The sequence below is a fragment of the Mobula hypostoma genome, chromosome 19 (genome assembly GCF_963921235.1).
Source record: "Mobula hypostoma chromosome 19, sMobHyp1.1, whole genome shotgun sequence".
NCBI classification, from domain to species: Eukaryota; Metazoa; Chordata; class Chondrichthyes; order Myliobatiformes; family Myliobatidae; genus Mobula; species Mobula hypostoma.
This window is the reverse complement of record NC_086115.1, coordinates 10,905,226-10,920,412: the sequence shown is the minus strand read 5'-3', so window position 1 is coordinate 10,920,412 and position 15,187 is coordinate 10,905,226. Positions and strand designations below refer to the sequence as shown.

At 47.0% G+C, this 15,187-nt stretch overlaps 1 protein-coding gene across 1 annotated transcript in view; it reads right to left on the bottom strand.

Moving 5' to 3' along the window:
- Positions 1 to 9,500: 9,500 nt before the first annotated feature.
- The window catches only part of LOC134358810 (prominin-1-A-like), a 108,015-nt gene continuing 102,328 nt past the window's right edge, over positions 9,501 to 15,187 (bottom strand). The window contains exon 25 of the mRNA XM_063071317.1: positions 9,501 to 11,203. Coding sequence (XP_062927387.1) covers positions 11,185 to 11,203 — 19 coding nt within the window. The 3' untranslated portion in view covers positions 9,501 to 11,184. The remainder of the gene's footprint in view (positions 11,204 to 15,187) is intronic.

Below are 15,187 nucleotides of genomic sequence, written 5' to 3'. Positions count from 1 at the left end.
ACTCTTGCCAAAAAGAGCAAGGAGTTCATGCAAAGGTTTGCTCTCTCTCTCTGAAAGAATTTAAGGTCAGTTGCTTTAAACTGTCTATTTTCGGCATCGTGAATCCTGTGGACAGAACCAGCAGGCATCTGTGAAGAAATCCTTCTCCAGAGAAGTCTCTCCCCAATTGAACGTATAGATCTGTTGGACTTTCGAATTTATCGCTTTAAGAACTATATTTGACTTTATCGCTTTAAGAACTGCTTTAGCATTTAACACTAAGAACCAGTGCCGAGTGATGAGTTGGTGAACGGCTGCATATCGGTTAACTTCCGGTTAAAGTTTTCGTTTGTTTTTTCCCTTATTGTTTATCCGTGTTTGATAAATGTTTGGTTGTTTTTATATAACCTGTTTCGATTGATATTCATTGTTGCTGGTTACGTAACAAGTGACACTGCTCAGATCTACAGCTGCAGCAAACTTGGTGAAGGGCCAGCTTCAGAATCAGGCTTATGCTGGCATATGTCATGAAACTTCTTTTTTTATGACAGAAGTACAGTGCAAGACATCAAAATTACTATAGGTTACAGTAAGAGTTATAATAGATAGAGAACAAAATATTGAGGAAGTATTCATGGACCATTCAGAAATCTGATAGCCGAAAGGAAAATGCTGTCCCTAAAACGGTGGAGTGTGTATCTTCAGGCCCCTGTACCCCCTCCCTGATGCTAGTGTTATGTACCCTGAGGGTTCCTTTTTGCTGTGGACTGTCACTTTAAGGCACAAGACAGAACTGAGACTAACTGTTGGGTTTCTGCTGAGAGAGAGAGGGGCGGAGTCTGACGTTCAGCTCGTGTTTACACTTTTACAAGGACACTGACTACTGCTGTCAGCTTCTGGGTTGCCATGGAAAGAGAGAGAGAGAGAGAGAGAGCAACGAGCAGCTCGTGGGTCGCCATGGTGACTGAGGTGGCATTATCTGATGGACAATCGATGTTATGGTTTCTCTGCAGCGTGTTTACTTTTTACGAGGACAGTTACAGACACACAGAGTCAGAGTCAAGATGGATTCGATGAATGAAAGACACCGGTGGGTGAGGTCCTGGTTTAAACTTTCAGTAGCCCAAAAAGGGGTGAGTTGAGATTGACCCTGAGTATTGATAAATGACTCTCTCAAGTCTTCTGCAACTAGAACAAGTTTGCAGGAAGACAAGAGAGGAGAGGAAGGTTTGAAACAGAAGAAACCTGCTCTGCTGGGGGAGAAGCTGACAGTGATGCAGGTGGATGCTTCCCTGGTATCATGGATTCTTGATTACCTGACTGGCAGACCACAGTACGTGTGCTTGCAACACTGTGTGTCCGACAGAGTGATCAGCAGCACTGGGGCTCCACAGGGGACTGTCTTGTCTCCCTTTCTCTTCACCATTTACACCTCGGACCTCGGACTTCAACTACTGCACAGAGTCTTGTCATCTTGTGAAGTTTTCGGATGACTCTGCCATAGTTGGATGCATCAGCAAGGGAGATGAGGCTGAGCACAGGGCTACGGTAGGAAACTTTGTCACATGGTGTGAGCAGAATTATCTGCAGCTTAATGTGAAAAAGACTAAGGAGCTGGTGGTAGACCTGAGGAGAGCTAAGGTACCGGTGACCCCTGTTTCCATCCAGGGGGTCAGTGTGAACATGGTGGAGGATTACAAATACCTGGGGATATGAATTAACAATAAACTGGACTGGTCAAAGAACACTGAGGCCGTCTACAAGAAGGGTCAGAGCCGTCTCTATTTCCTGAGGAGACTGAGGTCCTTTAACATCTGCCAGACGATGCTGAGGATGTTCTACGAGTCTGTGGTGGCCAGTGCTATCACGTTTGCTGTTGTGTGCTGGGGCAGCAGGCTGAGGGTAGCAGATACCAACAGAATCAACAAACTCATTCGTAAGGCCCGTGATGTTGTGGGGATGGAACTGGACTCTCTCACAGTGGTGTCTGAAAAGAGGATGCTGTCTAAGTTGCATGCCATCTTGGACAATGTCTCCCATCCACTACATAATGTACTGGTTGGGCACAGGAGTACATTCAGCCAGAAACTCATTCCACCGAGATGCAGCACAGAGCGTCATAGGAAGTCATTCCTGCCTGTGGCCATCAAACTTTACAACTCCTCCCTTGGAGGGTCAGACACCCTGAGCCGATAGGCTGGTCCTGGACTTATTTCCTGGCATAATTTACATATTACTATTCAACTATTTATGGTTCTATTACTATTGATTATTTATGGTGCAGCTGTAACGAAAACCAAGTTCCCCCGGGATCAATAAAGTATGACTATGACTATGACAAAGAGGTCACTGTTTGGACTCTCTCCTAAGTAGCCCGTGAGGGTGAGTGTGAGTTCCATTCGAATATGAAGGTGTGACTGCCACGTAGTTAATCCACAGGAGTGAGTTCTCTGGTGAGGGCAGTACCTTTGTGAATACCAGTTGTGTGTTACCCTTGTTTGGGTGTGGTAGTTCACTGAAGAAAGACACCCCTGTGACAAATCACTGTTGGAGTTATTTCCTATGTCGTGTGTTACATGCTTTGTCTGTCTGTATCTTGTTTTACGGCGGTTGGCATCCAGCTTAATGGTGCATTACCGCCATTGTTACATGCTCATGGAGGTTTGTGTTTTTTTGGAGGTCACCTGATGGGATTTTCCCGCCGATGAGAGGTCACGTGATGAAATGTGCCCCCTCCTGGGACTATATAAGGGTAGACTCAGGTGACACAGTCGGAGTTTGACTTTGTAGATTTCCAGGTGGAACGTGTTGCATCTCCATTTCTGTTGCGTTTGTTTTTTGTGACGCAGTTTCAGTTTTAAAACGGTTGTTCGTTCTGTTGAAAGATTCCATATTACTTGAACTGGGAATTTGTGGCTGGATGTGCCAATTTACTCAATTCTGACAGTTTTGAAGGGAAGAGTGAAGAATTCGTCGAAGTGAAGGATCGAGAGAAGTCGACATCGTTTGGCAGTTTAATAAAGGATTGACCTTATTGAGTCTTCGCTGGAGAGAAGCTGCATTGAGATAACTCTTGCAATAGGGCAATGAGTTCATGCAAAAAGGATCTCTCTCTCTAAAAGGAATTTAAGGTCAGTCGATTTAAACTGTTTATTTTCGGCATCGGGAATCCTGTGGACAGAACCGGCAGTAAAGGTGCGTCTGTGAAGAAATCCTTCTCCAGAGAAGTCTCTCCCGATTGAATGTGTAAAACTGTTGGTCTTTCGAAGTTATCGCTTTGAGAACTATATCTGACTATATCGCTTTAAGAACTGTTTCCGCATTTAACGCTTTAAGAACCAGAGCCGAGTGGAGTTGATGAACGGCTGCGTACCTGTTAACCTCCGGTTAAAGTTTTCTGTTGTTTTTTTTCCCTTATCGCGTATACGTGTTTAATAAATGTTCGGTTGTTTTTCTAAAACCTGTCTCGATTAATATTCATTGATGCCGGTTACGTAACACGTGGAACTGGATAAGTGGCTATCACAGTTGTGTGTTTGAGGTAACCTTGTGTGGAAACTACCTGTGTGTGATAATCCTGGATGAACTCAGCAGGCCGGGCAGCATCAGTCAGAAACGATGAGTCGACGTTTCGGGCCGGAACCCTTCGTCAGGACTGAAGAATGAAAGATGGGGAAGGATGTGAAGAATGCTTGTAGCCTCAGTTGATAGACCAGTAATTTGAAAGACAAAGGGGTGGGGGAGGGGAAGCATTGACGTCATAGCCCTGAAAACAATGGGTAGTAGGAGGAGGCGGCGGAACCATGAGGGAGCTGGGGGAGGGGGTAGAGTGAAAGTGCTACACCCATCCCTACACCTCATCTCTTGCAACCATTCAGGGCCCCAAACCAGTTCTTCCAGGTGAGACAACACTTCACTTGTGAGTCTGTTGGGGTCATCTACTGCATCTGGTGCTCCCAGTGCGGCCTCCTCTACATCGGTGAAACCTGACGCAGATTGGGGGACCGCTTTGTCGAGCACCTCCACTCCGTACGCCACAACAGACCGGATCTCCCAGTAGCCACCCACTTCAACTCTGCTTCCCATTCCCATTCAGATATGTTCATACATGGCCTCCTCTACTGCCATGATGAGGCTAAACTCAGGTTGGAGGAGCAACACCTCATACACCGTCTAGGTAGTCTCCAGCCCCTTGGTATGAACACAGAATTCTCCAACTTCCCGTAATTCCCTCCTCCTCCCTTCCTCTATCCCTATTTCACTCTACCCCCTCCCCCAGCTGCCTATCACCTCCCTCATGGTTCCACCTCCTCTTCCTACTACCCATTGTTTTCAGGGCTATGACATCAATGCTTCCCCTCCCCCACCCCTTTGTCTTTCAAATTACTGGTCTATCAACTGACGCTACAAGCATTTTTCAAATCCTTCCCCATCTTTCATTCTTCAGTCCTGACGAAGGGTTCCGGCCCAAAATGTCCACTCATCATTTCTGACTGATGCTGCCCGACCTGCTGAGTTCATCCAGCGTACTGAAAGTGTTGCTTTGATCTTTTACAGCATCTGCAGATTATTTTGTGATAATCCTTGCCTGGGTTGCTAGTTTTACCACTTGAAGAGGGTCCCCTTTGTGATAAACTACTGTTGGTGATAATCCATACGTGGATTCTGTTGGAGTATCCTGTGGCCACCACTTTGAGATGTCCCCCGTAGCTGAATTTGGGTGTGGTACCACTTGTGTTGAAAGGATATTTGCTGAAGATCACTGTCGGTGATATTTCATGTGTGGAGTGGAACAACTTGTTTCCTCAAAGCTCAATAGTTTGGGAGTTATACTTACACACATATATACACGTAACACTGCTAACCTGTTTGATTTATCTGGTTATATATGACTATTATGTAGTTACTAACAAAAATAGTGTAGGGGGGTTTTGACCTTTATGTTACTGCGGAGGCTAATTAAAATGGCCTCTTTGTTATGTTAATCTGGGGAATGCGGCTTTGTTGTGTTAAACGCTGAGAAAGTTTGTGCTAGTAGCTTGTTTTGGTTTAGAGTGTGATAAGAAATATGTTATTAACCAACTGGGATAGTTGTTATGGTTTTGGTGTATTTGAAGATACTGTATGCGCAGGGTTTTGGGGCAGAAGGCGGGAGAGCGAGACAGGATGGACCAGGTGCTGTGAGTCTGCTAACGGGGTCGGACCCCGAGGTGGGCGTTCGGCGAGGAGACGGAGACGGACTCGTGTGGAGCGTCTGGTCGACCACCGTTGTTGGTCCCAGGCGGCCGGTCGAGGTGGTCCAAGGGGTCGCGGGGTGAAGAAGAAGGTCCTTGAGCTCCAACTGTTTTGTGCACGAAGAGATTGAACTTTGATAAGTGTGGTGCCTTTTATTTTCCTTTTATATTTTATTCTCTTAATTATATAGTTCCAGTTATATCTATAAACTGTAAATCATTTAATTGCATCTGGTGTATTGTCTGTTGTTTGGGCAGGGTGGGGTACATCACACAGCATCCACACAAACTAATTACCCAGTTTGGCGGGGCCGAGGCTGTTTCCCTAGACAACAGCGAGCCGAGCGACCCTGAGGGTGGCCGGGGGGCCGGGGGGGGGGGGGCTACAATAGCATTAGTAATACCAGGCTAAAGGTGTTTTCCATTTCTGCCGGTTCTTATCCCGTTCCGGGATACGTAACACCAGCAATGAGAAGGGGGCATGTCCTGGAGCTTGAGGGCTGTTAATGATGGATGCCGCCTTCCTGAGGCATTGCCTTTTGAAGATGTCCTCAGTGGTGGGGAGGCTTGTACTCATGATGGGGCTGGCTGCGTTTACAACCCTCTGCAGCTATTTTTCCAATCCTGTGCATTGGAACGGAACCCCCAGACCAGATAGTGATGTAACCAGTCAGAATGCTTTCTGTCTGTAGAAATTCACTGGAGTCTAACTATCCTCAAACTCCAAATGAAGGAGAGTCTTTGGTGCACCTTCTACATGATTGCTTCAATGTGTTGGGCCCAGGATAAATCCTCGAAGATGTTGACACCCAGGAATTTGAAGCTGCTCACCCCTCCATGAGGACTGGTACAGGTCTTCCTGACTTCTCATTCCTCAAGTCCACAGTCAACTCCTTGGTCTTGCTGACATTGCATGCATAGGAAAATGTCAGTCCCCCGATCTGTGGAAATTAGAATTCTCTCACACGCTGTCAGCGTGAGCCTCGTTATGTTGCCGCAACAGCACAGCGGACGGAGCCGATTGTCCACCAGACAGTGGACGGAGCAGATGACCCATTAGAACCTTTCTTACATTAATAATCCCAGCATCATACATTTATGAAACCTGCTGAGGGACTGATCAGAAAACAGCCCAGCACACACGATGTTGTTTGCTCACGCGCTCCAGGCAAACTGTTCTCGCTTTAATTAGCATCCGTCAGTGGCATTTGAAACATCTGGATTTGCAAACCTGACAGTAAACATCTGAAAACTCCTCTTTACCTCATCAGGCCATATCTCCCCGAATGAGGGAATGTGCGTCTTCCATTTTACACAACAGTAGAAGCTGAGGAACAATCCTTCACCAGTCCCAAAACATTATTTTTGCCTCCACTGATGCTGCCTGACTGCTGGGTTCCTCTGGTGACTTTTTTTTTTAAGCTCCAGATTTCAGCATCTGCAGTTTCTTATGTCGTTTTCAATGTGATGTTCCCCATATCCAGCCGAGACTGAGGGTACAGTGAGAAGATTCAGTATGGGCACCGACCACTGCAGAAGTTTGCCCTTCACTCACTTGGAGACCGATAGAGATATCATATCCTTGGATTCATGGACCACTCAGGAATCTGATGATGGACGGAAAGAAGTTGCTCTTCCCCTCCGTCATCGGCTTTCTGAATGGTCCATGAACACTGCCTCCATATTTTGCCCTATTTTTGTACTAATTATTATTTATTTTTTCATATTATAGATACGTATCAAGAACTTTCAAGGACAATTGTGAGAGGTTTTTGCTTTACTTCAGTAGCTTCAGGAGAGCAGGGAACACAATCAAGGAGCCCTCCCACCCTGGTCATTCTCTCTTCCCCCCCCCCCCAACCAGACAGGAGATAGAAAAGCTTGAAGGTATGCCCCATCGCCCAGGGCGTGCTCTCTTCTCATTGCTACCATCAGAGAGGAGGTACAGGAGTCTGAAGACCCACCCTTCCATCAGATTCCTGATTTGTGGATAAACGTGATATTTTTCAATCTTTTTGCACTACTTTTGAAAAACATTAGTATAAGTTGCAATAAAAATTATGTTTAATGTCTTGCACTGTATTGCTGCTGCAAAACAACCAATCTGACGAAATATGTCAGTGACCAGAATCAGTTTTACCAACACCGGCATGTGACGTGAAATGTGTTAACTTAGCAGCAGCAGTTCAATGCAATACATAATCTAGCAGAGAGAGAAAAAAAAATAATAAATAAAATAAAACATAAATAAACAAGTAAATCAGTTATGTATATTGACTAGATCTTAAAAAGTGCAAAGACAGAAATACTGTATATTAAAAGAAGTGAGGTAGTGTCCAAAGCTTCAATGTCCAATTAGGAATCAGATGGCAGAGGGGAAGAAGCTGTTCCTGAATCACTGAGTGTGTGCCTTCAGGCTTCTGTATCTCCTACCTGATGGTAACAGTGAGAAAAGGGCATGTCCTGGGTGCTGGAGGTCCTTAATAATAGACACTGCCTTTCTGAGACACTGCTTCCTAAGAATGACCTTTTTCTTTTCCAGTCTTCTTGTTAATATCAAAATGTTAAACATAACATAGTATTAATACAAAGCTATTGGGATTACATTGTTAATAATTAGCATATATAAATATAAACTCAGTTAACACACGGATATTAAACCTCCCAAAATCTTACAGAATACAAATATAAGAAAAAAATGCAGAAGTAGTATGAAAAAAGAAAAGAAAAAAAATACCCCAGAAAGAAAACTAAACAATACTAATCAACTAAACTAAAGAAAAGGAAAAGACATGGGCTGTTGTGTTATTAGTGTCGTTAACTCTGCTCCTCTCTGCTAAAGATATCCTGGGTACTTTGTAGGCTAGTGCCCAAGATGGAGCTGACTAGATTTACCACCCTCTGCAGCTTCTTTCGGTCCTGTGCAGTAGCCCCTCCATACCAGACAGTGATGCAGCCTGTCAGAATGCTCTCCACGGTACAACTATAGAAGTTTTTGAGTGTTTTTGTTGACATACCAAATCTCTTCAAATTCCTAATAAAGTATAGTCACTGTCTTGCTTTCTTTATAACTACATCGATATGTTGGGACCAGGTTAGATTTTCCGAGATCTTGACACCCAGGAACTTGAAACTGCTCACTCTCTCCACTTCTGATCCCTCTATGAGGATTGGTGTGTGTTTCTTCATCTTACCCTTCCTGAAGTCCACAATCAGCTCTTTTGTTTTACTGATGTGTATATATACACACACACACACACATACACACAGTAGAGCAGTGGGCTAAGCACACACCCGAGGTGCGCCAGCGTTGATCACTGCATCAGTGAGAAAGAGATGTTATCACCAATCCGCACAGACTGTGGTCTTCCAGTTGGAAAGTCGAGGATCCAATTGCAGAGGGTGGTACAGAGGCCCAGGTTCTGTAACTTCTCAAACAGGATTGTGGGGATGATGGTATTAAATGCTGAGCTATAGTTGATGAACAGCATCCTGACATAGGTGTTTGTGTGGTCCGGGTGGTCTAAAGCCATGTGGAGAGCCACTGAGATTGTGTCTGCCGTTGACCTATTGTGGCGATAGGCAAATTGCAATGGGTCCAGGTCCTTGCTGAGGCAGGAGTTCAGTCTAGTCATGACCAGCCTCTCAAAGCATTTCATCACTATCCATGTGAGTGCTACCAGGCGATAGTCATTAAGGTAGCCCACATTATTCTTCTTAGGCACTGGTATAACTGTTACCTTTTTTGAAGCAAGTGGGAACTTCCACAAGTGGATAATAAATGAGATTCGGTTTCAGATTCTGATAATGATCCTGATTCACCAGGTGCGAATCCATCTTCTATCCCACTGTTATCAGGATCTGGAGCAGAACTCTCACACACCAAAAGGTGCCAAACTACGTCAACATGGCAAGTTATCAGCAGACATTTCGTCACCACGTGAGGAGATATTGACAAGATGTGTAGCTCGGGTGGTGTCGATTGCCAAGTTTGGAGAACAACCCCAACCATCAACCACCCGAGACAAACATCTTCCGACATATTTCCAATATCATTAACACTTTGTTTGTCTGCCTGTATTTTCCCTGGTAGCTGTAACACCTTACTCTGCATTCAGTTTCCCTTTTTATTACCTTACATAATATATTTATGTACAGTCCGTTCTGTCTAGTTGGCACACTAAAACATTTCACTTACCTCAGGAAGAGACCATCATAAACCAATTTATCAGTCTACCCATAACCACACCAATAACCTTGACATGGTTAATAGAGAACAAGGACAAAGGAAAACAGGAAGTAGTGCATAGCATAATCAAAAGAACTTTTAATTTATTTACAATTTTATTTTTTACCTCTTTAGCTCCATTGTAAACAGCAAATGCTGTGCGGCTTAACGGGTAAAGGTGCCCCACAGGATAGTTATCTGACCTCAAAAGAAGGTGACAGTGCGCTCAAAGAGGTGGGTTTCAATGACATTGGAGTGTCTGAAGAAGAGTGAGGCAGAGGAGTTTAGAGAGCGAACACAGGGATGCCAGGCCCAGACAGTCGGAGGCTAGACCTGAAATGCTGAAGAAGTTAGAATAGGGGCTGATGAAAGGATTAAAATCAGGGCAACAGAGTATGGGAACCGGCCATTCAGCTCAGAATGTCAGGGCTGAACGTAATGCTAATCTAACAGATCCATTCTGCCTGCACATAGTCTCCATCTCCTCATTTCCTGCCTGTTCAGCTGCCTCTTAAATGTCGATCACCTCCCCTGCAGCAATACCAGGCACCTAACACGCACTACATTTAAAAAAAATTGCCTCCCAAATCTCCTACAAACTGTCCCCTCTCATCTTAAAGTTGTGCCCTGAGGTATTTATTTCCACCCTGGGACAATGATTCTGATCATCACCCCTCTTGTAATTTTATCAACATTCAACGCTCCAAAGAAAAGCCATCCAGTACAGCCAATTCTCTCTCATCCAAGTACATCTTTTGTACCCTTCCTGTAGTGTGGCAACTAGAAATCCACAGAATTAGAGGACAGTTGGAGCACAAAAGGACTGGAGGAGGTCATAGGACAGAGGACCCGGATGTCCCCTGGGAAACAAGAACCTGAATTGCTATGCTGAAGCAGGTAGGAGCTGGGATGTCGAGGGCAGAGGGTGGGGATGGTGATTGGGACCAAAGGTGGAGAGGATCACGGTTCTGCAGAGTGGCCATGGGAGGGGCTGTTGATTAGCAGTCAGATGGTAGAGCACAGAAGACTAACGGAGTCCTATGATTGGCAAAACAAAAGACGTGAAGCTCCTTTCGGGCTCAAGACGATGCCAAGGCCAGTGAGATCTGGGAAATGAAGTCCACACTAAAGTCTTCCCAAGGATCTTCTTGTAGGCATTGTATCCCTCCACTAAGTGACTAGCAGATTCCACAAACTCTCAAGATGGTGAAGGGAGGTGATGGTGAGAGAGAACGTTGTGATGGCACGTGGGAAGGAGTCTTTGGTAGATGTTACTTAAGGATGCAATGTAGATCACGTGGAGAAGAGAGACCATTGGAAAAGGAGAGTGAAGGACGTCAGCAGAAGGCAAGGACGGATGTTACAGCTGGGCGTAAAGGAACAGTAGGGAGCAGGAGATCTCTGAGGGGCTCACTAGGAGAGAAGGAGGTTGCCTTGCAAAGCACGTGATAAAGATGTGCACTGTGGTCAGAAACGTGAAGAAGAAGGGCTGGTTCAATCTTCGTGGTTGAGAGAGAACTTGCTGGGCTGAGGCTAAAGCACAGAGGTCCCAGGAAATTGATCTGAGGGTTTGGGATTTTTGTTAAACACATTGTTCAAGATGCACTCTACAAATTCAATTTTAGTGCTTGCTGGTGATGTCACACGGACACAGAAATGAGGAGACGTAGGGAAGGCTCATTGTCCTTTGTCCACACAGTCAGAGCAGGCCAGCGTCGTTGGGACCATCTTAGTCTGGGGGCTTCACTTATTAAATCTTCTCCTAGATCAAAGTAGATATAACATTAGTTATACATCATGCACCCAGCCTCCCGATTTTAACAATTGTTATTCCTGATTCCTCCCGATTTTCTCTCTGAGGACGTATTCCCTGGGTAGTCAGCATCACGGACACCAGAAACCCCCAGGTGGTCATCCAATGCGCGCGGATGTAAGCACAACTAGATGGATTGAATGGTCTGGACTCCATAAATATTTCAACATTAAGATACTGGGAACCTGAAATAAAATAGAAACTGCCGGCTGGGCAGCATCTGCAGAGAGAAACGTAGGTAATGTTTCAAGATCAACGACCTTCCGTCAGTTCAGATGAAAGGGTAGCTTTTTCTTTCTCCATGTAATCTGCCTGATCTGCTAAGTTTTACTTTCTATAAGTGTTGCGAGCACTCCCAACTCGGGTCACTTTCAAGCTCAGGGACCATTCCCAGCACACGTGAAGCCAGTTCCTGGCTGAGCAACGTGGCTAGTGTCACTGGAGCGGATTAACAACGTGCAGACCGAGTTCAAATCCCGAGAGTAGCTCACAAAGGCAGACTTGGCATCATTTCCTCCAACATTCCAAAAGGCATACGCGTCAGGGTCAGCGGGTCGTGACCCCGAGGCTCGCGGGCTGCCCCCAGCGCACCCTCAGATTGTGTCGGTTGTTGACGCGAGTGGCGCTTTTCACCGTATGTTCCAAAACTCTGATGTAGATGTGACAGGTGAAACTAATCTTAAAAACAGAGTTTGGAAGAGTACAGCACAGGAACAAGCCACTCGACCCACAGTTTTGTACTGACCTAATTAAACTAGTAATAGAATAACAAACTAAACAAATCCCTTCTGTCTACACCATGTCTACATCCCTCCATTCTCTGCAGAAGGCCCCAGAAAAGATTCACAAGACAGGAGGGCTTGAGTTATAAGGGTGGACTGGATAAGCTGGGACTCTTCTCCCCGGGGTGCAGGAAGTGGAGGTGTGACCTTATAGAGGTTTATAGCATTGAGGGGAGGAAATAAGGTGGGTGGTCACGATCCTTTCACCAGGGTTGGGAGCCTACCGCTGGAGGGCATAGATTAGACGTGAAAGAGGAAAGATTTAAAGGGCACTTGAGGGGTAACAAGGAGCAGGGGACCAGAGGGAGGCGATGGGCAGGTGAGGAGAGAAGGAGTGATGGGGTGATGGGAGTTAGAGAAAGAGAAAAGGAGAGAGTTTTTTTCAATTTATTTTATAACTTCTATAGATGTGTGGTGGAAAGTGTGCAGACTGGCTGCATCACGGCCTGGTATGGGAACACCAATGTGTTTGAGCAGAAAATCCTACAAAAGGCATTGGATTTGGCCGAGTACATCATGGGTAAAGCCCTCCCAACTATTTAGCACCTCTGTGTGAAACATTGCTGTAGAAAAGCAGAATCCATCACCAAAGATCCTCACCACCCGCCCATACTCTTCTCACTGACTCCATCAGGTAGAAGGTACAAGAGCCTCAGGACTCTCAGCACCAGGTTCAAGAACAGTTACTACCCCTCAACCATCAGGCTCTTGAACAAAAGGGGATCATTATTCTATTCCTGGTGTTCCCACAACTAATGGTCTCTCTTTAAGGACTCTATCTTGTTATTTCATGCTCTTGTTATTTGTTGCTATTTATTTATGTTGGCATTTGCACAGTTCGTTGCCTTCTACGCTCTTTCATTGATCCTGTTTACAGTTACTGTTCTATAGATTTGTAGAGTATGCCTGCAGGAAAAAGAATCTCAGGGTTGGTTGTATGTGGTGACATGTATGTACTCTGATAACAAATTTTACTTTGAACTTTGATTTAGAGATACAGCCCAGTACGGGACATAAATCATGGTACCCAGCAACCTATCCATTTAACGCAAACCTGATAAAGGACAACTTACAATGACTAATTCACCTACTAACTGGCCTTCAGATGGTGGGAGGAAACCAGAGCAACTGGAGAAAACCCATATGGTCAGGGGGAGAATGAACAAGCTTTCTTACAAAGGATAGCACAATTAAACAAACTCCTTCCCCCTTTTCCCTCCTCCTTCCCCTTATTCCAGGGTCCACTGTCCTCTCCTATTAGATTCCTCCTTCTTCAGCCCTTTACCTTTTCCACCTATCACCTCCCAGCTTCTTACTTCATTCCCTCTCCCTCACCCACCCACCTTCCCCCTCACCTGGTCTCACCCATCACCTGCCAGCTTGTACCCCTCCCTCCACCCACCACCTCCACCCTCACCTGGTCTCACCTATCACCTGCCAGCTTGTACCCCTCCCTCCACCCTCACCTGGTCTCACCTATCACCTCCCAGCTTCTTCATTCCCCCTCCCCCACCCACTCACCTTCCCCCTCACCTGGTCTCACCCATCACCTGCCAGCTTGTACCCCTCCCTCCACCCACCACCTCCACCCTCACCTGGTCTCACCTATCACCTGCCAGCTTGTACCCCTCCCTCCACCCTCACCTGGTCTCACCTATCACCTCCCAGCTTCTTCATTCCCCCTCCCCCACCCACTCACCTTCCCCCTCACCTGGTCTCACCCATCACCTGCCGGCTTGTACCCCTTCCCATGCCCTGCCCCACCACTTTAAAAATGTTTTTCTCTGCACAGGTGATCAGCAGTTCGGGGACAGGGCCAGTGGGAGCTGTCAGGAGGCCATCAACATGGCCTATGGGAGGGTCATAGCCACCACAGCCCCCCAACCCATCCCGGAGGCTCACTCGTTTGCAGGAACCACTCCACCTAATGAGGTGACCAATATACCAAACACTTGCCCATCACCTCGGTCTGGTTCCCCTCCTCATTCCCGTTCTCCCAAGGTCCACTCTCCTGTCCTGTCTTCTTCCGCCCTTTAGCTCTTCCACCTATCACTTCCCAGCTTCTCACCTCATTCCCCCTCCCCACCCACTCACCTTCCCCCTCACCTGGTCTCACCTATCACCTCCCAGCTTCTCACCTCATTCCGTCACCCCCACCCACTCACCTTCACCTTCAACTGTTACCTTCCCCCTCACCTGGTCTCACCTATCACCTCAGCTTCTCACCTCATTCCGTCACCCCCACCCACTCACCTTCCCCCTCACCTGGTCTCACCCTATCACCTCCCAGCTTCTCACCTCATTCCGTCTCCCCCACCCACTCACCTATCACCTCCCAGCTTCTCACCTCATTCCCCCTCCCCCACCCACTCACCTTCACCCTCACCTATCACCTCCCCCTCACCTATCACCTCTCAGCTTCTCTCCTCATTCCGTCACCCCCACCCACTCACCTTCCCCCTCACCTGGCTTCACCTATCACCTCTCAGCTTCTCACCTCATTCCGTCACTCCCACCCACTCACCTTCCCCCTCACCTGGCCTCACCTTTCACCTCAGCTTCTCACCTCATTCCCCCTCCCCCACCCACTCACCTTCCCCCTCACCTGGCCTCACCTTTCACCTCAGCTTCTCACCTCATTCCCCCTCCCCCACCCACTCACCTTCCCCCTCACTTGGCCTCACCTATCACCTCCCAGCCTCTCACCTCATTTCATCACCCCCACCCACTCACCTTCCCCCTCACCTGGCCTCACCTTTCACCTCAGCTTCTCACCTCATTCCCCCTCCCCCACCCACTCACCTTCCCCCTCACCTGGCCTCACCTATCACCTCCCAGCCTCTCACCTCATTCCGTCTCCCCCACCCACTCACCTATCACCTCCCAGCTTCTCACCTCATTCCCCCTCCCCCACCCACTCACCTTCACCCTCACCTATCACCTCCCCCCTCACCTATCACCTCTCAGCTTCTCTCCTCATTCCGTCACCCCCACCCACTCACCTTCCCCCTCACCTGGCTTCACCTATCACCTCTCAGCTTCTCACCTCATTCCGTCACTCCCACCCACTCACCTTCCCCCTCACCTGGCCTCATCTATCACCTCCCAGCTTCTCATCTCATTCCGTCACCCCCACCCACTCACCTTCCCC